The sequence below is a fragment of the Plecotus auritus genome (assembly GCF_963455305.1).
Source record: "Plecotus auritus genome assembly, chromosome: X".
Classification (NCBI taxonomy): domain Eukaryota; kingdom Metazoa; phylum Chordata; class Mammalia; order Chiroptera; family Vespertilionidae; genus Plecotus; species Plecotus auritus.
Genome location: NC_137784.1, coordinates 131,370,724 through 131,393,246, shown reverse-complemented (window position 1 = coordinate 131,393,246; position 22,523 = coordinate 131,370,724). Strand labels below are relative to the sequence as shown.

Genomic DNA, 22,523 nt, shown 5'->3' with positions numbered 1-22,523 from the left:
CTGTCAAGCAGCGTGGAGATACGGAGATGAATCACCCCTTAGTATATGAAATAAAGGGCTTAAGTCAGCAGTGGTTAATTTTAAAGCAGGTCGAACCCAGTTAATATCTCCTAATAATTTTTGGAAGTCATTTAATGTAAGTAAAGTGTCAGTCCGAATTTGAATTTTCTGAGGTTTTATTGTTTTTCCCTCAATAATGCTGCCAAGATAAGAAAAAGAAAATGTCTTTTGAACTTTTTCAGGTGCCATGCATAATCCAGCACAATGCAGAGAATCCTGCATTGTAAGAGATATTTAGTTACTTCATTTTGCCCTTCTTAGAGGTCAAAATAGTCATAACATTTAAAATATATTTATTAATTTTTATTTGATAAGGCTTTCCATGCAATTTCAAGTATATTAGATCTGTTAAATTTAAAAAGATTTCCTTTAAGAAAAGAATAAATTTCTTGTATTACTCTGGGCCCTTGGAGCTTTCCAAGAATCATCTCTGTTAAATCCTTGAAATTTTAAATTGGAAAAAAACCCCCATCAAATATATATATATATCCATATATGATTTAAAGATTGTAAGGCTTTTTTATAATTATCTTAAGATATCAATTAGATTTTAAACTAGATTTTGCATAGAAAAATGTTGGTTGGGATCACAGAATTAATCCTTTTTTTTAATTAGACCAATAATAAGCAACTTATTTTGAATTTCTAATTATTAGAGAAAACACAACATTTTATTTTCTCAAAAACAAGTTCTTATACTTTAGGCATTTAATTACCATAACTATATAATTTCTCCCAATTTAATTTGCACTTTGAACTTTTAAAGCTGGCAGATCAAATATATTTAGCATTTCCTAGATTAATAACACTTTACATTTTTTAAAAAAATACAAGACATAATCAATTAATAGTTTCAATTCTGTCCTCTAGGATTTTTATGAAGCAAATTTAAAATTTAATTTTTATTTGCCAGTGGCTCTGGAAAACCAGGTTTGGTTTATTCGAATGTAAATTACCACATTTTTCAAAGATGGTTCCTGGCAGGAAACTAGATTACCTGTATGCTGGGGGAAGGGTGTCTACCCCTTCCTCCATTAATCAAAGGGCGTAGCCAGTTACCTGGGCTATTTAGATCTTTATAATTAATATATCTTTATCTATATTTCAACAATTTTTTTGAGATTCAAATCCAATTCCAATTATTTTAAGGCATTTACTTTGGATAAATTCTATAACACAGACAAATTTACTTATTTTCTTGAAGGCCTTAAAAGTTAACTTTTTTAACAAGGTTCATTAGCATTTTGAAAACTACTCTTTATTATGGAAATGTAAATCCTGTTGCTGGAATTAGCTTGAATTTCTTTTGAGAAGACTTTTTTGCCATTTTTCTTAGGAAAAAGAACCAGTTCTGGGTTTCTCATTTTCTATAGCTTTTGCAGAGAGATTCCAGCTGAAGACAATCTAAATGTCCGAAATCGGACCATGCGTGCATTCCATCTTACAGCTAGGTACTCTCCCCACGAGCACAGAAATTCCAGATACATTTCTAATTTTTTTTATTTTATTAATTTTTTTTATTAAGGTATTATATGTGTACATATCTTACCATTGCCCCCTCACCCCCCAATGTTTTGCATCTGTTGGTTACTCTTATATGCATGCATATAAGTCCTTCGGTTGATCTCTTATTTCCCCCACCTCTCTCTAACCTTCCCGCTGTGATTTGACAGTCTGTTCGATGCTTTACTGCCTCTGTATCTATCTTTTTGTTCATCAGTTTATAATGTTTTTTATTATCCCCAAATGAGTGAGATCATGTGGTATTTTTCTTTCATTGACTGGCTTATTTCACTTAGCATAATGTTCTCCAATTCCATCCAGGTTGCTACAAATGGTAAGAATTCCTTCTTTTTTATGGCAGCCTAGTATTCCATTGTGCAGATGTACCACAGTGTTTTAATCCACTCATCTGCTGATGGGCACCAAGGCTGTTTCCAAATCTTAGCTATTGTAAATTGTGCTGCTATGAACATAGGGGTGCATATATCCTTTCTGATTGGTGTTTTTAGTTTCTTAGGATATATTCCTAGGGGTGGGATTACTGGGTCAAATGGGAGTTCCATTTTCAGTTTTTTGAGGAAACTCCATACTGGTCTCCACAGTGGCTGCACCAGTATAAATTCCCACCAGCAGTGCACGAGGGTTCCTTTTTCTCCACATCCTCGCCAACACTTGTCGTTTGTTGATTTGTTGATGGTAGCTACTCTGACAGGTGTGAGATGGTACCGCATTGTCGTTTTGATTTGCATCTCTCGGATAATTAGTGACTTTGAGCATGTTTTCATGTTTCTCTTGGCCTTCCTTCTGTCTTCTTTCAAAAAGATTCTATTTAGGTCCGTTGCCCATTTTTTTATTGGATCATTTATCTTCCTTTTATTGAGTTGTATAAGATGCCTGTAGATGTTGGAGATTAAACCTTTATCAGTGATAACATTTGCAAATATGTTCTCCCATGCAGTGGGCTTTCTTGTTGTTTTGTTGATGGTTTCTTTTGCTGTAAAAAAGCTTTTTATTTTGATGTAGTCCCATTTGTTTATTTTCTCTTTGGCTTCTGTTGCCCTAGCGGCAGTATCAGTGAAGAAGTTCTTTTGGCATATGTCTGTGATTTTGCTGCCTGTGGATTCCTCTAGTATTTTTATGGTTTCCCGACTTATATTTAAGTCCTGTATCCATTTTGAGTTTATTTTTGTGTATGGTGTAAGTTGGTGATCTAGTTTCATTTTTTTGCATGTATCTGTCCAATTTTCCCAACACCATTTATTGAAGAGACTGTCTTGACTCCATTGTATGTTCATGCCTCCTTTGTCAAATATTAATTGCGCATAGTGGTTTGGGTCGATATCTGGATTCTCTATTCTATTCCATTGATCTATATGTCTGTTCTTGTGCCAGTACCAGGCTGTTTTGAGGACAGTGGCTATGTAATACAGCTTGAAATCTGGTATTGATATCACTCCTACTTTATTCTTCTTTCTCAGGATTGCTGTGGCTATTCGGTGTCTTTTTTTATTCCCAATGAATTTTTGAAGCATTCTTTCTAGGTCTGTGAAATATGCCATTGGTATTTTAATGGGGAGTGCATTGAATCTATAGATTGCTTTGGGTAGTATGGACATTTTAATGATGTTGATTCTACCAATCCATGAACATGGTATGTTCTTCCATCTGTTTACATCTTCCTCTGTCTCTTTTTTTCAGTGTCCTGTAGTTTTCCACGTATAGGTCTTTTACCTCCTTGGTTAGGTTTACTCCTAGTATCTTTTTTTTTTTTTTAAATATATTTTATTGATATTTCGCAGAGAGGAAGGGAGAGGGATAGAAAGCTAGAAACATCGATGAGAGAGAGACATCAATCAGCTGCCTCCTGCACACCTCCCACTGGGGATGTGCCCGCAACCAAGGTACATGCCCTTGACCAGAATCGAACCCGGGACATTTCAGTCCGCAGGCCAACGCTCTATCCACTGAGCCAAACCGGTTTCGGCAGGTTTACTCCTTAATTTTTTTGGTGCGATGGTAAATGGGATTGCTTTTTTTGTCTCTCTTTCTGTAAGTTCACTATTGGTGTATAGAAATTCCATGGATTTCTTGGCGTTAATTTTGTATCCTGCTACATTGCCGAATTCATTTATTAAGTCTAATAGTTTGTTGATGGAGTCTTTTGGGTTTTTTATGTACAATATCATGTCATCTGCAAATAAGGACAGCTTTACTTCTTCTTTTCCAATTTGGATGCCTTTTATTTCTTCTTCTTGTCTAATTGCAATGGCTAATAATTCCAGTACTATGTCAAACAGGAGTGGTGAGAGTGGGCATCCCTGTCTTGTTCCTGTTTTTAGGGGAAATGGTTTTAGTTTTTGCCCATTGAGTATGATGTTAGCCATGGGTTTATCATATATAGCTTTTATTATGTTGAGGTATGATCCTTCTATTCCCACCTTGCTGAGAGTTTTTATCCAGAAAAGGTATTGGATTTTGTGAAATGCTTTTTCTGCATCAATTGATATGACTATGTGATTTTTATCTCTCAATTTGTTTATGTGATGTATCACATTTATTGATTCGTGGATATTGTACCATCCTTGCATTCCTGGAATAAATCCTACTTGGTCATGGTGTATGATCTTTCTGATGTACTGCTGGATCCGATTTGCTAGAATTTTGTTGAGGATTTTGGCATCTATGTTCATGAGGGATATTGGCCTGTAATTCTCCTTCATTGTGTTATCTTTATCTGGTTTTGGTATTAGGGTGATGCTGGCTTCATAGAAGGATCTTGGAAGTGTTCCTTTCTCTTGAATTTTTTGGAATAGTCTGAGGAGGATAGGTTTTAGTTCTCCCTTGAATGTTTGGTAAAACTCTCCTGTGAAACCGTCTGGCCACGGGCTTTTGTTTGCCAGAAGCTTTTTGATGACTGCTTCAAATTCTTCCATAGTTATTGGCCTATTGTGCTGTTTAGATTCTTCCTGATTGAGTTTTGGAAGGTTATATTTTTCTAGGAATATGTCCATTTCCTCCAGGTTGTCCAATTTGTTGGAATAGACTTGTTCATAGTATTTTTTAACAATCCTTTGTATTTCTGTGGCATCTGTTCTTATTTCAAGTCTTTCATTTCAGATTTTGTTTATTTGGGTTCTCTCTCTTTGCTTCTTGGTGAGCCTGGCTAGAGGTTCATCAATCTTGTTTATCCTTTCAAAGAACCAGCTCTTGGTTTTGTTGATCTTTTGTATTGTTTCTTTGGTCTCTATGTCATTTGTCTCCACTCTGATCTTTATTATTTCCTTCCTTCTGCTTACACTGGGCTTTTCTTGTTGCTCTTTTTCTAACTCTTTGAGTTGTAGGGTTAGGTAATTTACTATTGTTTCTTGTTTTTTGCAGTAGGCTTGTAGAGCTATGAACTTCCCTCTCAAAACTGCTTGCGCTGTGTCCCATAGATTTTGGATTGTAGTGTTTTCATTGTCATTTGTTGCCATGATGTTTTTTATTTCTTCCTTGATCTCTCTGGTAACCCAGTCATTATTTAATAGCATGCTGTTTAGTCTCCATGTGTTAGGTTTTTTTTGGATTGTTTTTATTGTAGTTGATTTCCAGTTTTATGCCACCGTGGTCTGAGAAGATGCTTGATATGATTTCTATCTTCTTGTATTTGAAGAGACTTTGCCTATGTCCCAACATATGGTCTATCTTTGAAAATGACCCATGTGCACTTGAGAAGAATGTATATTCTGTGGCTTTGGGGTGAAATGTTCTGAAGATGTCAATTAATTCCATCTGGTCTAGTGAGTCATTTAGGATTGATGTTTCTTTGCTGGTTTTTTGTTTAGACGATTTGTCCAATGGTGATAGTGGGGTATTAAAGTCTCCTACTATGATTGTATTGCTGTCAATATCTACCTTGATATCCTCCAGGAGTTTTTTTTATGTATTTGGGTGCTCCTGTATTGGGTGCATATATGTTTACCAGAGTTATTTCTTCTTGATGGATTGCTCCCTTTCGTATTATGAAGTGGCCTTCCTTATCTCTTGTTAAGTCCTTCACTTTGAGATCTAATTTGTCAGATATAAGTATTGCTACCCCAGCTTTTTTTTCAGTTCCATTTGCCTGGAAAACCTTTTTCCATCCCTTCACCCTCAGTGTGTGTGCGCCTTTTTTTCTGAGGTGGGTTTCTTGTAGACAGCAGATATATGGGTCTTGTTTTCTTATCCAATCTGTTACCCTATGTCTTTTGATTGGGGCATTTAATCCATTTACATTTAAAGTTAGTATTGATAGGTACTTATTTGTCACCATTTTTATTCTTTACCCCTGTGTTCCTTCTTTGCTTCCTATTTCTTTTTTTTACAGCAGAACCTTTAGCATTTCTTGCATTGCTGGTTTGGTGGTAATAAATTCCCTTAGTCCTTTTTTGTCTGTGAAGCTCCTGATTTCACCTTAAATTTTGATTGATAGACTTGCTGGGTACAGTATTCTTGGATTCAGACCCTTCCTTTGCATGACTTTGTATTTTTCATTCCATTCCCTTCTGGCCTGATGAGTTTCTGTTGAGAAATCAGTTGCTAGTCTGATGGGGGTTCCTTTGTAGGTAACTTTCTGTCTCTCTCTTGCCACTTTTAAGATTCTTACTTTGTCGTTGGTGTTTGCCAATTTAATTATAATGTGCCTTGGCGTCGGTCTTTTGGGGTTCATTTGCTTGGGACTCTGTGAGCTTCTTGGATTTGTGTGGGTTTTTTCTTTCCTATATCAGGGAAGTTTTCTGTCATTATTTCTTCAAACAGGTTTTATATTCCTTGCTCAGCTTCCTTTCCTTCTGGAACCCCTATTATGCGGATGTTGTTTTGTTTCGTGTTGTCCCAAAGTTCCCTTAGGCTCTCCTCCTACTTTTTAATTTTTTTCTCTAGAAGCTGCTGTAGGGTATTTTTTTCCCATCCTGTCTTCTAACTCACTGATGCGGTCCTCTGCTTCTTCTAGTCTACTCTTGATGCTTCTATTGAGTTCTTTACAGCAGCGATGTCATTTTTCATTTCTTGGTTCTTCTTCATTTCCTCTTGGTTCTTGCTCATATTGTCAAATTTGTCTCCCATTCTTTTCAGCCACCTTATGACCATTTCTCTGAATTCTTTCTCTGGAAGGTTGCTTGCCTCCATTTCATTTACTTCCTCTGGTGATGCCTGCTTTTCTTTCATATGTGGGCTGTTTATTTGTCTCCCCATGGTCTCTCTTCTCTGGATGTCTGGTTATGTAATTCTCTCTCTCCTGCGTTGATTTAAAGGCACAAAATATAGCACAACCAGGTACAACACACAAGGCACTGAACAGAAATGTATTCACGATATTAATAACCTCCAATAAAGGTGACCACCAGGGAAAGGCAAATTAGGCGATAGGAGAGAAAGAAGAAAAGGAAAAAGAAAGAAAGAAAAAAAAGGAGTGTCAAAATGAAATTGGGAAAAGGAAAAAAATAAAGTAATAGAGACAAGAAAGAGACTAAGAGAGAAAGGTGAAAAAACTATATATATGGGGATAAAACTGCAATAGAACAGCCACTAATCCCAGCAAATGCCAGCAACAAGTACCTGGGGATTAATACAAACTACAACACCAACTAATATTGAGTGAGGCAAGGGAAAACAGAAGCACTAAACAAACAAAAAAATAAACAAAAGAAGAATAAGCAAAACAATCTCACAAAAAAGCATAAAAATTCGATATAATCTACATTCAAGCAAACAACAACAAAAGGACAAAGAAAAACAATTTTTTGGATAGTTAAGACCGCAAAGAGAGAGGTGTGTATGGACTTGGAGCAGGGGATTGGAGGTGAGATATATAAGTAGGGTGAAATTTTAACAGGGGGCAAACAGAAAGAATAGGGAAAATCTAAAGCAGGAAAGGGGTAAGATAAACAGGACACCGAAAAGGGAAAGGTTAGGAAGAGAGTGATGGCATAAAGGTAGAGTTGAGATAGAGTAAAACGATGCTAAAGGAAAGATGAAACTAGAATGTGTAACACTAATCCCAAAGTAAAATAAAGAGAAAATAAAATGACACTTTAAAAAAAAGATAAAATAGCAGTAGTAATAATACGGATTGAAAATAAAAATGTAATAATTAAAAAGGTAAAATCAAGTGAGGAAAAAAAATAGTTTCTTGAGTAAAAGATGCAAAAAATGAAAATAAAAAATAAAAATAAAAATAAAATGTGGAGTAGTGAAGGTCATTCACTTCCTCTGTTGTTCTGTTTGGCACGCCTGTTTCTCAGTCCGGACAGTATTGCAGTTCCCTGCATTCCACTGCTCTTCAGTGTTGTAAGCCAGTCCTGATTTTAAGCAGGTGGTGTGTCTTAATTTCTCGTATTCCTTTATTTTTGATTACACAAGAGTCAATTTGTGATTCAGCCCCTGGGTGGCAGTGTTTCTGGATTGACTTCTGGATCTATCTGTGGCCTCTCTAGGCAGTGTTAGAGCCTTCTTTCCCTGTGGCACTCACTACTGGTTTGTGGGAGTGGGCTGCCTCAGAGCTGGCTCTCCGATGGTCACTCCCTGCTCCGATCCCCAGGTTCCAGAAAAACAACTTTCCCTGCAATCTCCCAGGGTATCCCCAACTGGGTGATCCTATGTATTGGGCTTAGTAATCAGAAGCAAGGATTTGAAGAGGAAAAAGCCCAAGTGTGCGAACAATGGGTCTGCGCTCAAGTCTAAGCAGCCGGCACACCTTTGAAATTCTTAGGCTGTCCCTGCACGTCAGATCAAAATGGGTTGCTTTTTAGAGATCCCTTCTGTTAGCAGCTCTGAGGACCCCCTTCCACATTCACTGATCACGCCAGCCCCAACTGCCACAGATTTTTCTAGGCACAGACTTCCCTGGTCCTCCAGCTCCCGAAAAACATGCGTTCCTCTCTCCCGCCGGGACCAGAGACCTCGCCTTATCCCAGGTGAAATCTGACCTTTCCGTGGTGGAGTGTAGAGCTCCTCTGAATCCGCGTGTTTGCGCCAATTGGGGACCAGTGTTCTGGGGCTCCCAGCTGTTTGGTGGGTGCCGCAGTTGTGGATTCTCAGGCTTCTGATAAGCTCCACTTTCCCTTTCAAGATCCATTTCTAAATTTTTAAGACTTTTTCATGGCAAGAAAGGAAACTTTAAATTAGCATACCGGGAGAGTGGGCTTCCATATTGGCTCGCCATGTGTTTTCCTTCCCCCACATCCTGCTTACTTCAGGGGAAGTTTCAGCAACAGATCTGGCCAAAATTCTTTTCATGCTTAATAGATAAAGACAGATCTTAATTTTTTTCTTTCTTTTTTGCTTTCCAAAGTAATAACTAACACCCAATTTGGCCAAAATTTGCATTTCCCTGCCACATTCCTCCACTCCCCTTCTGGAGTGGGCTCTAGGCAGTCCTGAATCAGGGACCACAGACTGAAAGTAGAGGCAGGCATTTCATCTGGACCTTCAGCTATATAATGATCGTGAAGTTGTTTTCCTACCTTCTTCCATGCCTCTATATTTACCTTTTCTTCCTCAGAAAACCATGGGCAGGTGTTACTCATAAAATCCAAAAAATTGAAAAGCTGTTCATACCTCACAGAACAGCCGCTTGCTTGGAGCATAGCCTTAAGCATGGATACGCATACATTCTTTCCCTGCGATCCTGAATTTCCCATGTTTTACACCTAGATAGTACTACACCCTTTCCTTACTTACTGCATGCGCATGCCTTGGAGCCTCCTTTCACCTGACAATTGCAGTTCCTTCACACTCAGGTCCGCATTGAGTGCCACTTGGGCTAAACTCAGCACTGCGTTGGGCACCACTTGTGCCGTGCCAGCACAGCCAAGGGTTCGGCGAGCCTGAGGGAGGGCCAGTGAAGGATGAAGAAAAAGACAAAGAGAGTAAGCTGGGTCTAGGTTGATCTTCTGTGCCTTGCTGAGGCTACAGAACAGATCCAGACTGCAAAGCTGATGTTTTATAGTCAGGGGCAAACAAGGTAATTTACAATGTTCTTTTAAGTTTCACTTGTTTTGGCAGCACTTGCTGCCCCTCCCACAGCCCATTAGCTACCCAGGAAAGATCTAGGGAGCAGTCACAAGATCAAGCTTAATTATGCTTAGAGGACTGTGCCCTCCAAGCTGGGACTTGTTTGCGACTTTGCCAGCAGGTCAGTCCGAGGCTTAACCCTATAACCGCTCCCTACAAGTCTACAAATGGAATTCAAGCCCCAATGAAATCTTTTTTATTATTATTATTATTACTGTTATAATGATTTCTTACAGCCAACTGTGAATCTTATTTATCTCAAAATAAAATTTTAATTAATAGTATATATAAACGATGGTTAAAGAAGTCAAACAGTGCAGCTTAATGAGTCCTTGGAAATTTAAATATGACTTCAGACTCTTAACCCCTTTTTTCTGCTTTGTCATACCCCAGTTTCCTATGACAGTATCTGTATGATGACTGCAAGCCCCATGAAATCTTAAAAGCTTAAAGGAAATATGTGTGAAAGTTTATGCCCATTCATCTGGCAATGGAGAGGTGCAAAAAAGGCAAGAATGTATTTTCTTCATAACATATTTTATAAAGTGTGCCTTTAAAATAAGTAAGGGAACTTCCAGCTCATCCTTTTATGGAAATACATGTTTTTGGGACAATTAGAATCACAAACCCTACAGCTTCAAAGCAGCTCCACTAAATAGCTAATAACCGTGGGGAGGGGGCGTTGGGGTGAAGATGAGACAATTTCTGCCTGAGGTGTGGTGCTGGGCTCAGATCAAGAAAAGTGCCCTCATTTGGACACAACAACTGCAAAGCACTGTTTTCTTTCCCTTTTTCCCGTCACAAGGGATTGAAATCCTCACTGGGGAAGGGAATGAAAGACTAGACATTCCAGGTAATTCTCCCGAAAATCATGGCTGCTGATTTGGGGAGATGATAGCTCTATGTCATCTGCTTCTTTGATTGATCAATCAAAGAGCAGATAAAATGGAACAACAATTATACTGGGACCTGAAAAATGGAAGCTCGTCCATTTTATAACTTTATTTCCTGATGGTCTGAAATTCACTATGAAATCGGAGATTGTGGAGTTGCTATTTATCCTGCCCCCCTTATGTTTTCTTCTGTGCATTCTCTCTCTGCAGGCAAGTTTGATTTGATTGTGAACTAAAACTTTGCAAGCATTTTCTTATCCAAGCCCTCTGAGACTTTGGGGTTATTTGAAATGTTAGTTTGGTGTTGTTCAATGTTCTCGGTTTAACACACTGTGCCTGTTGTGCAAAAGAAGGTGTTTGCATAGTATTCTATCTATCATCTATCTACTTATCATCTATCTGTCTATCCATCCAGTCATCCATCATGTATCTATCCACCTGCCTGTACACATCTTTAAAAGGAGAGGAGATAGTTGTACTCCTCTTAGTATAAAATATGAAAAGAAATCATTTGCAAGAGTATGCACAAAACCTTTAGGGAAGATGTTTGGACCATGGACCAGCGGACAGGAGGACTACTTACTGTTTTCATTCAGCATCCTTCCTTTCATTGGTCTCTTATAAGGATGTATTGCTTTAGTAATTGGAAAAATAACTGTAGTTGATATTTTGGTTATCTCTTGAAAGTGGTCCATTAAAGTCATAGTTGAAGAGATGTGCAAAAATGTGAATGGAAGAAAGTATTGAAAGTGTACAATTTAATAGCTTTTTATATGATATAGAATATGTGTATAAACAGAAAAAATATTCTTCAGTCTGTGCAGTATATATTTGCAGTAAGCATTCCTAGGTATTTGATTACTGATGCTTCGTATTTTTCATGGGGAAAAATCTATAACAGTGTCAACAATGAAAAATAAACATCATTTTAGGATTTCTACGTGCGTTTTAAAATAAGGAACTAAGAGGAGCTGAAAATAGCATCCAGAACTACAAGCAGAACCATTTGCATGTGCATGTGTGGAGGCAAAGAGCGTGGATTACATGCATCAGTATCAGGCATCTGTGTATAATGTCACTCCAAGTGTGTGTGTGTGTGTGTGTGTGTGTGTGTGTGTGTGTGTGTGTACTAGTACATGCGTCTTGGGATGTCGGTTGCTCTGTGGTGGGGCTGAGGGGACGCAGACACCCTGTGTTGTGTGACGGGCTGGCAGGTCTTGCTGCAGGGACACTGCAGTGACTGAGTCACCTGTTTTTCCTTCCCTGTTCTGTCTCCATGTGACACCTGTGCTCTGAGAGCAGGTGCACCAAATCCGCCTGCAGGATGGCTCTCCCTGGTCCAAGACAAAGGCTGCACAGGTTATGTCCAGGTTATGTACATTTAGTCCTGGTGCAGTTCGTGTTCTCTCTATGAGTGTGTGTGAGCAAAGCTGAACACGCAGCACGTATCGCAGAAATAGCATTTTCTCTTATGAAGCACATTAGTTGAGGCTGATAAGTGATGAGCTGAAATGTATAAGTGAATTATAATGCACATCTGTACCATGTATACAGAAAAGTAGAACCTATGAACCAGGTATTTCTCTCTCACACCCATGTTTCTCTCTCTCCCTCCCTCCCTTCCTCTCTCTCTAAAAATCAATAAAAACATATCCTTGGGTGAAGAATAAAATATATATACATATAATATGTTGTCTTCTGCATATATTACTCATACATTTTATATTCTCCAAAAGCCCATTTAATGTTTCTTTAAATACACAAAACAACACACACACTAACATTACAGCACCCATGTTTGTATCTCTCTCTCTCTCTCTCTCTTTCTCTCTCTCTCTCTCTCTCTCTGACACACACACACACGCTCACGCTACTACTTTGAAATAATCCATGTGTCCAAGACAGTCAAACATAATTATGAAAGTAATAATTTGCCCTGTTGTGAAAAAAGGAGGGATTAGCATAAACTAAGTAGTTTAAGGTGTAAATATTTTGAAATGGAAAGGAAGGATGAAAAGAAACATGACATCTATGTTATACATGAGATGTAACTAACATTTCTCTTTAAGAATAGCATGCATTCCAGAGTTGGGGAAGGGAATGTGATGAGTCAATCCCCATTCCCTTGGCTTAACTGCCTATCTCTCTTGCATTTTCTAGGTTGACATAGAGGCGTGCTGGTCCTGGGTATCGGCATTTGGTGCCATTTGATCCCTGGAAGGGCAGTGCCCTTCAGAAGCCCAGCAGTTGGAGTTTGCAGATCAACAGATCCTGCTCACAGAACCACACCTGCCACGGAGATTGGTAAGACTTTCTCAATTTACTACACATTTCATTGCAATCATTGATTTCATGTTGACATTAGAGGTGTGGTTTATGTTGCTCCTCCCTCTATAGTCACTAATTCACACTGATTTGGTGCTGGGGTGGTGGGGGTGGGGGAGCCATTTGCAGCACCATAGAGAAATGAAGAGGTGCAGGTCCCAGCCAAGGGTTCGAGACTGCGGCAATCCTTATGAAGGGGAACACCTCTAACCACCATATGAGCTTCATGAACCTCTGGATTCTAAGCTCACGCTCTTGAACATGATATTGTGCTGACACCCAGTGTCTGTGCGTCCGAGGTCATATCTGGCTCCCTTGGGTGCACAGGGGGGCACTAACACCAGAAAAGAAACACTGACTTCTGGGTTCCAGGGTCAACGCTCAACCGCTGAGTCACACCAGCTGGGCCCTCCTTGGACCCTTGCCCTCTTAATTATTGTCTTCTCTCCCTTCCTCAATTTCATCTCTTCCTCCTGAAGCCATGCCTGCTCTGCCTCCCACCAGAATCAGAACGTCATGCTCATTCCTGTTTCTTCTTCCACATAATGTGAAGTGTGTCTCCTGAATTTGAGTGATTCCTCCAGTGTGAATGCAGCATGTTACCTGCCACCCCTGAAGGAGGACCCTCACCCTTGTTCTCTGATGCCTCTCGGCCACGTGGGACAGAGCAGATTTTCTTCAAAACTCTCATTTTGTCAGATCGCACTGTACTCCCTGTAATTTTGCCTACTTCTGGGCCTCTTCCAAGTGTTGCTTTCCCTTCATTGGCTGCCACACAGCTGCTACTCATTTGGTTTACTTTAGAAGACACACAGGCCTCTTAGTGATTGCCTTATAACAATCGGAGGCGGTCATCAGTGGGACAGCTCACACAGCAAATATCGGGAGCTGTGGCCCTCAGACTTGTACAGCAGGTGGAGGAGTTCCTACTCCTTGCTGAAGTTGAGCTTCCTCTACAAAATACGCTACAAAGCTGAACTCTGTTCATTGAAGCAAGTTGGAACTTTGGCAGTAGCATGATGCAGGTTATCTTCCCAACAAACTTGATATTTAAAAATTGTTTTTTCTATATTTCTGCCCATGGTTCACATTTCTACCAGTGCTACAAGATAGAATTCTAGACCAGAGATTTTCAACCAGGGTGTCACAAGAATTTTTAAAACATGCAGTACCTGACTATTTAGTCAGGGGCACTGACCTCTTTTCCCTTAGATTGTCAAATGAAAAAATGACAACAGCCAACACAAGAGCCGTCCGATGCGAATGAATCAAAAAGATACCTATTTTTGTCAGGTTAGCAAAAAAATATAATGTATTTTTTGGTGTGCGGCAGAATTTTAGTAATTAGTTTGTGTGCCATGAGATGAGAAAGGTTGAAAATCACTGACATAGACTGTAACCAAGTCACCTTGGTATCCAAGAAATGAGGGGATCAAAAGGAGACCAATGTGGGCCCAGCTGGTGTGGCTCAGTGGTTGAGTGTCAACCCACAAACCAGGAGGTCAAGGTTCAATTCCCAGTTAGAACACATGCCCCGGTTATGGGCTCGATCCCCAGTGTGAGGCATGCAGGAGGCAGCCAATCAATGATTCTCTCTCATCCTTGATGTTTCTATCTCTCTCCCTCTCCCTTCCTGTCTCTGAAATCAAGAAAAGTATATTTTTTTGAAAAAGGAGACTAAAGTGGGACACACAGATATCTACCATATAAATAAAGGAAACAGCGGTCATCACAATGTAAGGATGATTAAAAGATGGTACCAGAACATTTAGCTATTGAGAGGGGGAAAATCACTGTAAAACCTGAACACATACCATACTCTGAAATACATATCAAAAGGATTGAAGGTGAACGTAAATAAATATTAGCCTAAAATATCAGGTAATACTTACATCCTCTGTGGATAGGAAACAACATTCTGTCCCAGCTGGGGTGGCTCAGTGGTTGAGCATAGACCTGTGAACCAGGAGGTCATAGTTGGAGTCCTGGTCAGGACACATACCTGGGTTGTGGGCTTGAAACCCAGTGGGGCACATACAGGAGGCAACCGATCAGTGATTCTCTCTCATCATTGATGTTTCTATCTCTCTCTCCCTCTCCCTTCTTCTCTAAAATCAATAATAAAAAAAAGAACATTCTGAGCTTGAAAGCAATAAAATAAATTACAGAGAAAAATCTTAATATAAAAAATTTTAAATATTTACATCAAGCATCATAAACACAACTAAAATGTAAGCGATGCATAGAGCAAAAATGTACAACAAATATAATGGACAGAAGGCTAATATATGGATTGGTCTTAAAATTTGAGGATAAAAATACTGAGTCTCCAGCAGCTAAGTGGGTAATTAATAGATACAGGCAATTCACCAAAGGAAAAATACAAACAGCCATTAAGTATTAAGTAATACTGTAATTAGTTGTCAAAGAAATGCAAATAAGGAGAGGATAAGTTTGCCATTTGTAAGAGAGTAATTAAAAATGATCATTTGAGTGAAAACAAATGGGTATTTTCATTTGCTGGCATTAAGAAAGCAAATTGGTGTTTCTTGCCAAAAGGCCTGCTAGGAAAGATCTGTCTACAGTCTCAAAGATGTTCATATTCTTCAATCCTCCAGTGATATTTCTAAGAGATAATGTGAAATGCAAATAAATATTCATGAAAAAGATACTAAACCAGAACATTATAAAGGCATTAAATTGAGCTAGATTATAGCATGTGACAGAATATGCCAATCATGCAAAAATAGTTAAGGAACAGGTGTGCATAGTTAATATTATGCTAAAGAAAAAAACAACACATGACCTTAATTATGAAAAAACAGTTACAAGTAACATGGATATTATTATGTGCCAGGCAGTGGGCTGAGCAACTGGGCCTGCATCTTTCCCCAAGAATCCTCAGAGGAGCCCTAGCTGGTTTGGCTCAGTGGATAGAGCATCGGCCTGTGGACTGAACGGTCCCAGGTTCAATTCCCAAGTCAGGGCACATGCTCGGGTTTCAGGTCTATCCCCAGTGTTGGGCGTGCAGAAGGCAGCTGATCAATGATTCTCTCTCATCATTGATGTTTCTATCTCTCTATCCCTCTCCCTTCCTCTCTGAAATCAAATATATACACTGAGTGGCCAGATTATAATGATCTCTCAACGAATAATAATCTGGCCACTCAGTGTATATCCTATATAATAAAAGGCTAATATGCAAATTTTCCCCTCGACCAGTAATTCGACTAGCAGGCAGGCTGGCCAACTGACCATGTCCCCTCCCCCTGGCCAGGCTGGCTGGACCCCACCCATGCACGAATTCATGCACCAGGCCTCTAAAATATATATATATATATATATATATATATATATATATATATATATATATGTATATATATATATACACACACACACACACACACACACACACACACACACTGAGTGGCCAGAATATTATGATCTCTGAACGCATAATAATCTGGCCACTAAGTGTATATCCTGTATAATAAAGAGCTAATATGCAAATGGCCATCATGCTCTCATGCCATCATGCCCTCACGCCATCCTATCTAATAAAGAGGGAGTATGCTAATTAACCATCACTCTGTCACAAAGATGGCTGCACCCACAGCTGAGGCCAAGTTCCCATAAGGTGCCTTAACAAGCAATTAGCAGGGACCTGAGGCTACACCCTCCCCCGCCCCTGTGGAGCTTGACAGGGGACCTCAGGCAGGCAGGGCTTGACAGGGGATCTCAGGCCATCTTCCACACCTGGCAGGGCTTGATAGGGGACCTCAAGGTATGCTTTCCGTCCTGGTGCTGGGCTAGGGGACCTCAGGCAGCTCCCCTGGCCCCAGCTCCAGGCTGGGGGACCTCAGGCCATGCCCCCCACCAAGTGGGGCTTGACAGGGGACTTAAGGCCGCGCCCCCCACCCTGGCACCAGGCCAGGGGACCTCAGGCTGCATCCCCCGCCCCAGCACCGAGCCAGGGGACCTGAGGCTGTGCCCCTCTGCCGATGGGGCTTGATAGGGGACCTGAGGCTGTTCCCCCATCCCGGTGCCGGGCTGGGGGACCTGAGGCTGCGCCCCCCCAACCTGGCATGGCTTGACGGGGGACCTCAGGCCATGTCCCACACCTGGCGGGGCTTGACGGGGGACCTCAGGCCATGTCCCACACCTGGCGGGGCTTGACAGGGGACCTCAAGGCACGCCCCACCACCCCGGTCTGGGCTGGGGGACCTCAGGCCATGCCCCCCATCCTAGTGCCGGGCCAGGGGACCTGAGGCTCCGTTCCCTGCCCGGTGGGGCTTGACAAGGGTGGGACTAGCCAGGTCTGGGTCTATCCCAATGGGGGGGGGCAGCCGGGTTGGGTATCATGCGATTTTGAGGTGCATGTGGGTGGGCAGGGACTTGACTCTGGGTCCCGTGATGTGCCCCAGACTCTGACAGGAGGAAGGTTTTCATATACATTTTACTAATATTCTTTCATCTCTGACACTTCTATTAAAGAGAAAGGGCAAATAGCAATATTAAATTATTTCCTCTAATTAATCCCATTTTAATGTGCACGAATTTCGTGCACTGGGCCACTAGTCATGCCATAATAGATCAGACACTCAACACTGGGGAAGGAGGAATAGGGACCAGCCAGGCACAAATAAGCTCGCAAGAGAGGAATTGGGACCAGCCAGGCACGAATGAGCTTGCAGGAGAGGAATGGGGACAAGCCAGGCTACAGCCTGGGAGAGGGACAAGCCACCTGCCCTTCAGTCCCAGACACAGAGCCTGTGGCTGCAGCTTGGGCGAAGCCGCCCACCCACAGTCCCCATGGCTGTGGCTGGCCCGGTCAAAGCTGGCACAGGTCCTTGGTGCCTGCAGCCGGCCAACGGGAGGGAAGCCCAGGTCCTGGGTGTCTGCGACCCGCCAGAGGAGGGAATCCTAGGTCCTGGGTGTGGGGCAAGGCAGAGGCGGTTAGGGGCGATCAGGCAGGCAAGCAGGTGAGCCGTTAGGAGCCAGCAGTCCCGAATTGGGAGAGGCAGTCTGACATTGCCTGAGGGGTCCTGGATTGGAGAGGGTGCAGGCCGGGCTGAGGGACCCCCTCCCGTGCAAGAATTTCATGCACCAGGCCTCTAGTGTGTGTGTGTGTGTGTGTGTGTGTATGTATATATATATGGAGAATTTTAAAAAGAAAAGAGTCCTCAGAGGAGCCCTGGGGGGAGGTGGATGCTGTTATGACTCCTCTGCTGCAGATGAGGACCCCGGGCACAGGAAGGCTCAGGGACTTGCCCGAAGCCCCGCAGCACCTCAGTGGAGGTGCTGGGATTCCAGGTCAGGTGGGTGGACCTCACAGCCTGGGCCCTGGAAACACGGCTGAAGGACACTGGAGGTGTGTGGTTAAAAGTGACAGCCCCAGAAACTCAGCTGAGGGACACAGGCAGATTTTTAACCATGACAGCACTGGGAAACATGGCCGATGGAAGGGCCCACAGTGCGTGGGCCATGGAGATTGGCACTCTCCCAGATGTTAATTTGTGTTGCTTCTGCCATTGGGACAAGAAACTCACCCAATGCATGTCTTTTTGAAACCTCCAAGAAAGAGACTGGACAGACATGTGCCACAGGATCATAGTGACTGCCCGTGCTCAGGGACTCAATGGCCATGAGTCCTCAGCTTCTCTTTCCTCTTCTGCAGTCTTGAATCATCTGTGGAGCCAGAGATCCTAGAGGTGGTGGCAGAAGGCCCCGGGGTGGGCCTGGTCTTTGGCTCCCACCTGCTCCCAGGCATGGCCCTAAGGCCACAAAGAAGTGAACTGGGCCCAGGGGCTTCCACCAGGCAGCCCCTACCACTCATAGGAAGGGCCCCCACCTTCCCCCTGTGAACTTGGCTTTCTCTTACTTCCCTTATTCCCCTCCAGCCCCTTTGTGCTCACTGCTTCCCCTAGGACTCTTGCTCTGCATGCAGGACCCAGTCCTCTCCGTTTTCTCGAGTGTGGTACTCAGCCGGGTGATGGCGCGTTAGCAGTGAGGCCAGGTGAGGGGGCCACTCCAGAGGGAAGGCAAAGGACTTGGCAGTGGGGCAAAGAAATGATCATTTCATTTCTACATACCCTCCCCCCCAGCCATACACACGGAGGCAAGGGGATCTGCCCCTGGTGAGTACTGATATCAAGCACTTTCTACCCTGTTACTGATATCACCGCCCCCCTTCATTCTGAGCCATTTCTGGAAGGCCTCATCTGGACCAGGCCTTGCACCACATGCTTGGGATTCTGTGGCAAATGCCATAGAGAGGCCTGCTCCAGTGGGCCTTACAGTGTACATGTGGAGCAGACAATAACTCAAGGAAGGAAAAAACTGATACAAGTATAAATCATGGCTTCAGAGAGGAAGGGCAAGGGAGAGAGAGAGATAGAAACATCAATGATGAGAGAGAATCATTGATCGGCTACCTCCTGCACACCCCATACTGAGGATCGAGCCCGCAACCTGGGCATGTGCCCTGACCCAGAATCAACCGTGACCTCCTGGTTCATAGGTTGACACTCAACCACTGAGCTACACCGGCCGGCCTCCAGGTCCACTGTTAATATGCTGATGCATCAAAATGAGCGTATAGGGGAGTTTTGGATTATTCTTTGGTCTGTTTCATTGTTTTACTTTTATCTTAGGTCTGCCTGGCATCAATGGGGTTTTTGTTATTTGTTTCCGACTTCATCTGTCCTTGGGTTTAGCCAGCACAGATGGCATTAATTGGGTCTTTGTTCTCTATTTTCCCAGGCCAGGGTGATTTAAGCTATGTATTCTCCGGTTCGGGAGGAGAGGTATAAACCATTTGCTCTCAAGTGTCCTTGGGTAGGGGAGATAAGGTCTTGCAATTCACAAACTGGCTGCAAGCTGCCCAAACTGTTCGGCATTGTTTAATTTTCTTGTCTCAGTTTCACCATTCTACTTGCCCAGGAATTTTCCTAGCTTCTTACTAACTCTGTGGCTGGCATACCGCAGCTCGTGAGCCACATACGGCTCTTTGGCCCCTTGAGTGTGGCTCTTCCACAAAATACCACGGCCTGGGCGAGTCTATTTTAAAAAGTGGCGTTATAAGTTTAAGTTTAAAATATTTGGCTCTCAAAAGAAATTTCAATTGTTGTACTGTTGATATTTGGCTCTGTTGACTAATGAGTTTGCCGACCACTGTACTAACGCATTACACTAGTAGGTGCTCTTCCCCTATTGAGACAGGGTCTTCAGGGGGCAAGCCTTGTGGCACCCCTAGGGAATTTCTTTTCACATTAGAAGAGGGATGTAGTGAAAGTTTCCTCACTTAAAAGATGAAATAGTATTAAAGATCATGTTCAATTAATTGAAAACCACCCTTAATCACACCACATTACACCAAAATGATTTGGTGTTTGTTTTTTACTTTGTATTGAGTTATTGGAGACTAGAGGCCCGGTACACGAATTCCTGCATGGGTGTGGTCCCTCAAGGAGGCCTGCGGAGATTGGGACCCAGCTTGAGCCCTCAGCCTGGCTGCAGCCCTGCAGCCACACAGCCCTGCCTGGCACCCTGCCTTGGCCTGGCATAGCTCCCTCACCTTCTCCACCATCCCACCTGGGGGGCCATCATTCGGGGCTACCCCCCTCCAGCTCCCTCAGTGACTGGGAGCCGGGCAGCCACACCCAGAAGCCAGTCACTGTTTGTGGGGCGTCCAGCAGGGCGATCAGGCCGCCCCGCATGCACCCGCCTTGGCCTGGCACCGCCCACTCACCTGCTCCACCATCCTGCCGCAGTCCCATTGGGGACAGCAGGGCCTCCAATGCCACCCTCTGCCAGTGCTGCATTGCCAATGCATGCCATGTTCTGCGCCACCCCCTGGTGGTCAGCACACGTCGTAGCAAGCAGTTGAACTTCTGGTCTCCTAGTAGAACTCCCCATTGAACAACAGCCCAAGGGAATAATTTGCATATTAAGCTTTTATTATATAGGATATTTATGAGTTATCTTGTTTAAATTGAGATTAAAAATCACATACCAGATTGGCCGGTGTGGCATGGTGTTTGAGCATCGACCTATGTATGAACCAGGAGATCATGGTGAGATTCCCAGTCAGGGCACATGCCCGGTTTGCGGGCTCAATCCCCAGTGGGGGATGTGCAGGAGGCAGCTGATCAATGATTCCCTGTCATCATTGATGTTTCTATCTCTCACTCTCGCTTCCTCTCTGAAATCAATAAAAAATTTTAAATATCACATACCATAAAATCCATGCTTTTAAAGTGTTCAGTTTAGTGTTTTTTAGTACATCCCCCAAGTGAATATTAAGCTCTTTTAAGTTCATTCTTGACCAGCCTAAGGCAAGTTCACCTCCAGGGCAGATGAGTGTCTGAGGAAGTGCAGCAAGCTCTCCAGAGGCAGTTCAGTATAGTGTGACGCTTTTTGTCATTATCAACAGTGACAATGGGTACCACTGGGGAGAGGAATACAGTGTGTGGGTCTGCAAGAGGGCCATGGTGTACTTTTAGGTTTTACTCCCTATAAATCTGGCTAGAATTCTTTGCCTATAATATTTCATGTTATTACTTGAGGAACTAAAACCATAAGGACCACAGAAGAAAGTTTAATAATTGAAGGCAGCCTGGGATATTTGAGAACTAGGAAAATGAACATGATTCATATGCTGCATATGCGATGCCATCACTGTGAGGCATTTGGCAAGTCCATTCTCTCTTCAGTCTCAGCTCCCCCTGCGGGATCTGAACAACGAGGGATTGTCACTGCATCCTGGCCACTCCAAAGGCCTGGGACTTTGTAAGCCTAAGGCTCTCTTCACGCGGCCCATGGCCTCCTTAGTTCTTAGTGCGTCTTCATCCTCTCCACCACTCTCAAGCGTTGCAATGTGTAGTGAGGGGAGGAGGAAGAGCACAATGGTGCAAGTGACTTTACTAAAGAGTTTTGCTGAGAACAGGCACACAGATCAAGGGCTGTCACTAGAGGGAAATGTGGAGACAAAAGAGCCTTCTGATGATGTGAGATAATGGCATGCGTGTTTGCTGATGGGATAGATTTAATTAAAGGAGAGGTGATGGTGCAGAGAAAGGAAGGGGGCAAGGGTATGAGCTGGGAAGTGGAAAGGGATGGGAGCTGGTCTTAGATAGGGGCTGAGGCCCTTCATCCACGGTCACCAGGCCAAGGCAAGAATAGGGACACAGACATGGGCAGTGGGTAGGGTTAATGGTAGTGGATGACATGATTCTTAGGTCATTGCACCTGTCTTCTCAGTGAAGTATGGGACAAGGTCATCAGCTGGAAGGTTGGAAGTTTGAGGAGAGGAGGTGTGAAAGAGTCGTTTAGGGAGAGAGACTAGGAGTATAGTACCCGGGAAGTTGTCATCATGTTTAAGCCTGTCGGCAGCCTGACAACATTCAACTGTTCAAGTGCAGCTGGGAAGTAGGATTTTCCTGGGGTTCAGGGAGGCATGGGACTTTAGACAAGCAAGGGCCCCAGAGGGAGAGAGGGACAAAGAAACTAAAGGTGTCAGCATGGGAGCAGTTATAGGGCTGGAGCACAGCATCTAACTGGTTAACAGGGAAATGAGGGCATGGAATGTGTATGTGAGAGCAGGTGAATGTGGACGTGTGTGTGTGTGTGTGTGTGTGTGTGTGTGTGTGTGTGTGGAATCAATCGATTAGCGGGCCCTTGGGGCTAAAGGATTGTTGGACAGACAATACC

The 22,523-nt window shown here is 42.8% G+C and overlaps 1 protein-coding gene across 1 annotated transcript in view; it reads right to left on the bottom strand.

Annotated features, from left to right (window-relative positions):
- LOC308240314 (inhibitor of growth protein 1-like) overlaps positions 1-20,651 on the bottom strand; it is a gene marked incomplete at both ends in the record, with an annotated part of 57,675 nt that extends 37,024 nt beyond the window's left edge. Inside the window, one exon of the mRNA XM_080653202.1 lies at positions 20,563-20,651. Coding sequence (XP_080509328.1) covers positions 20,563-20,651 — 89 coding nt within the window. The remainder of the gene's footprint in view (positions 1-20,562) is intronic.
- Positions 20,652-22,523: the final 1,872 nt, after the last annotated feature.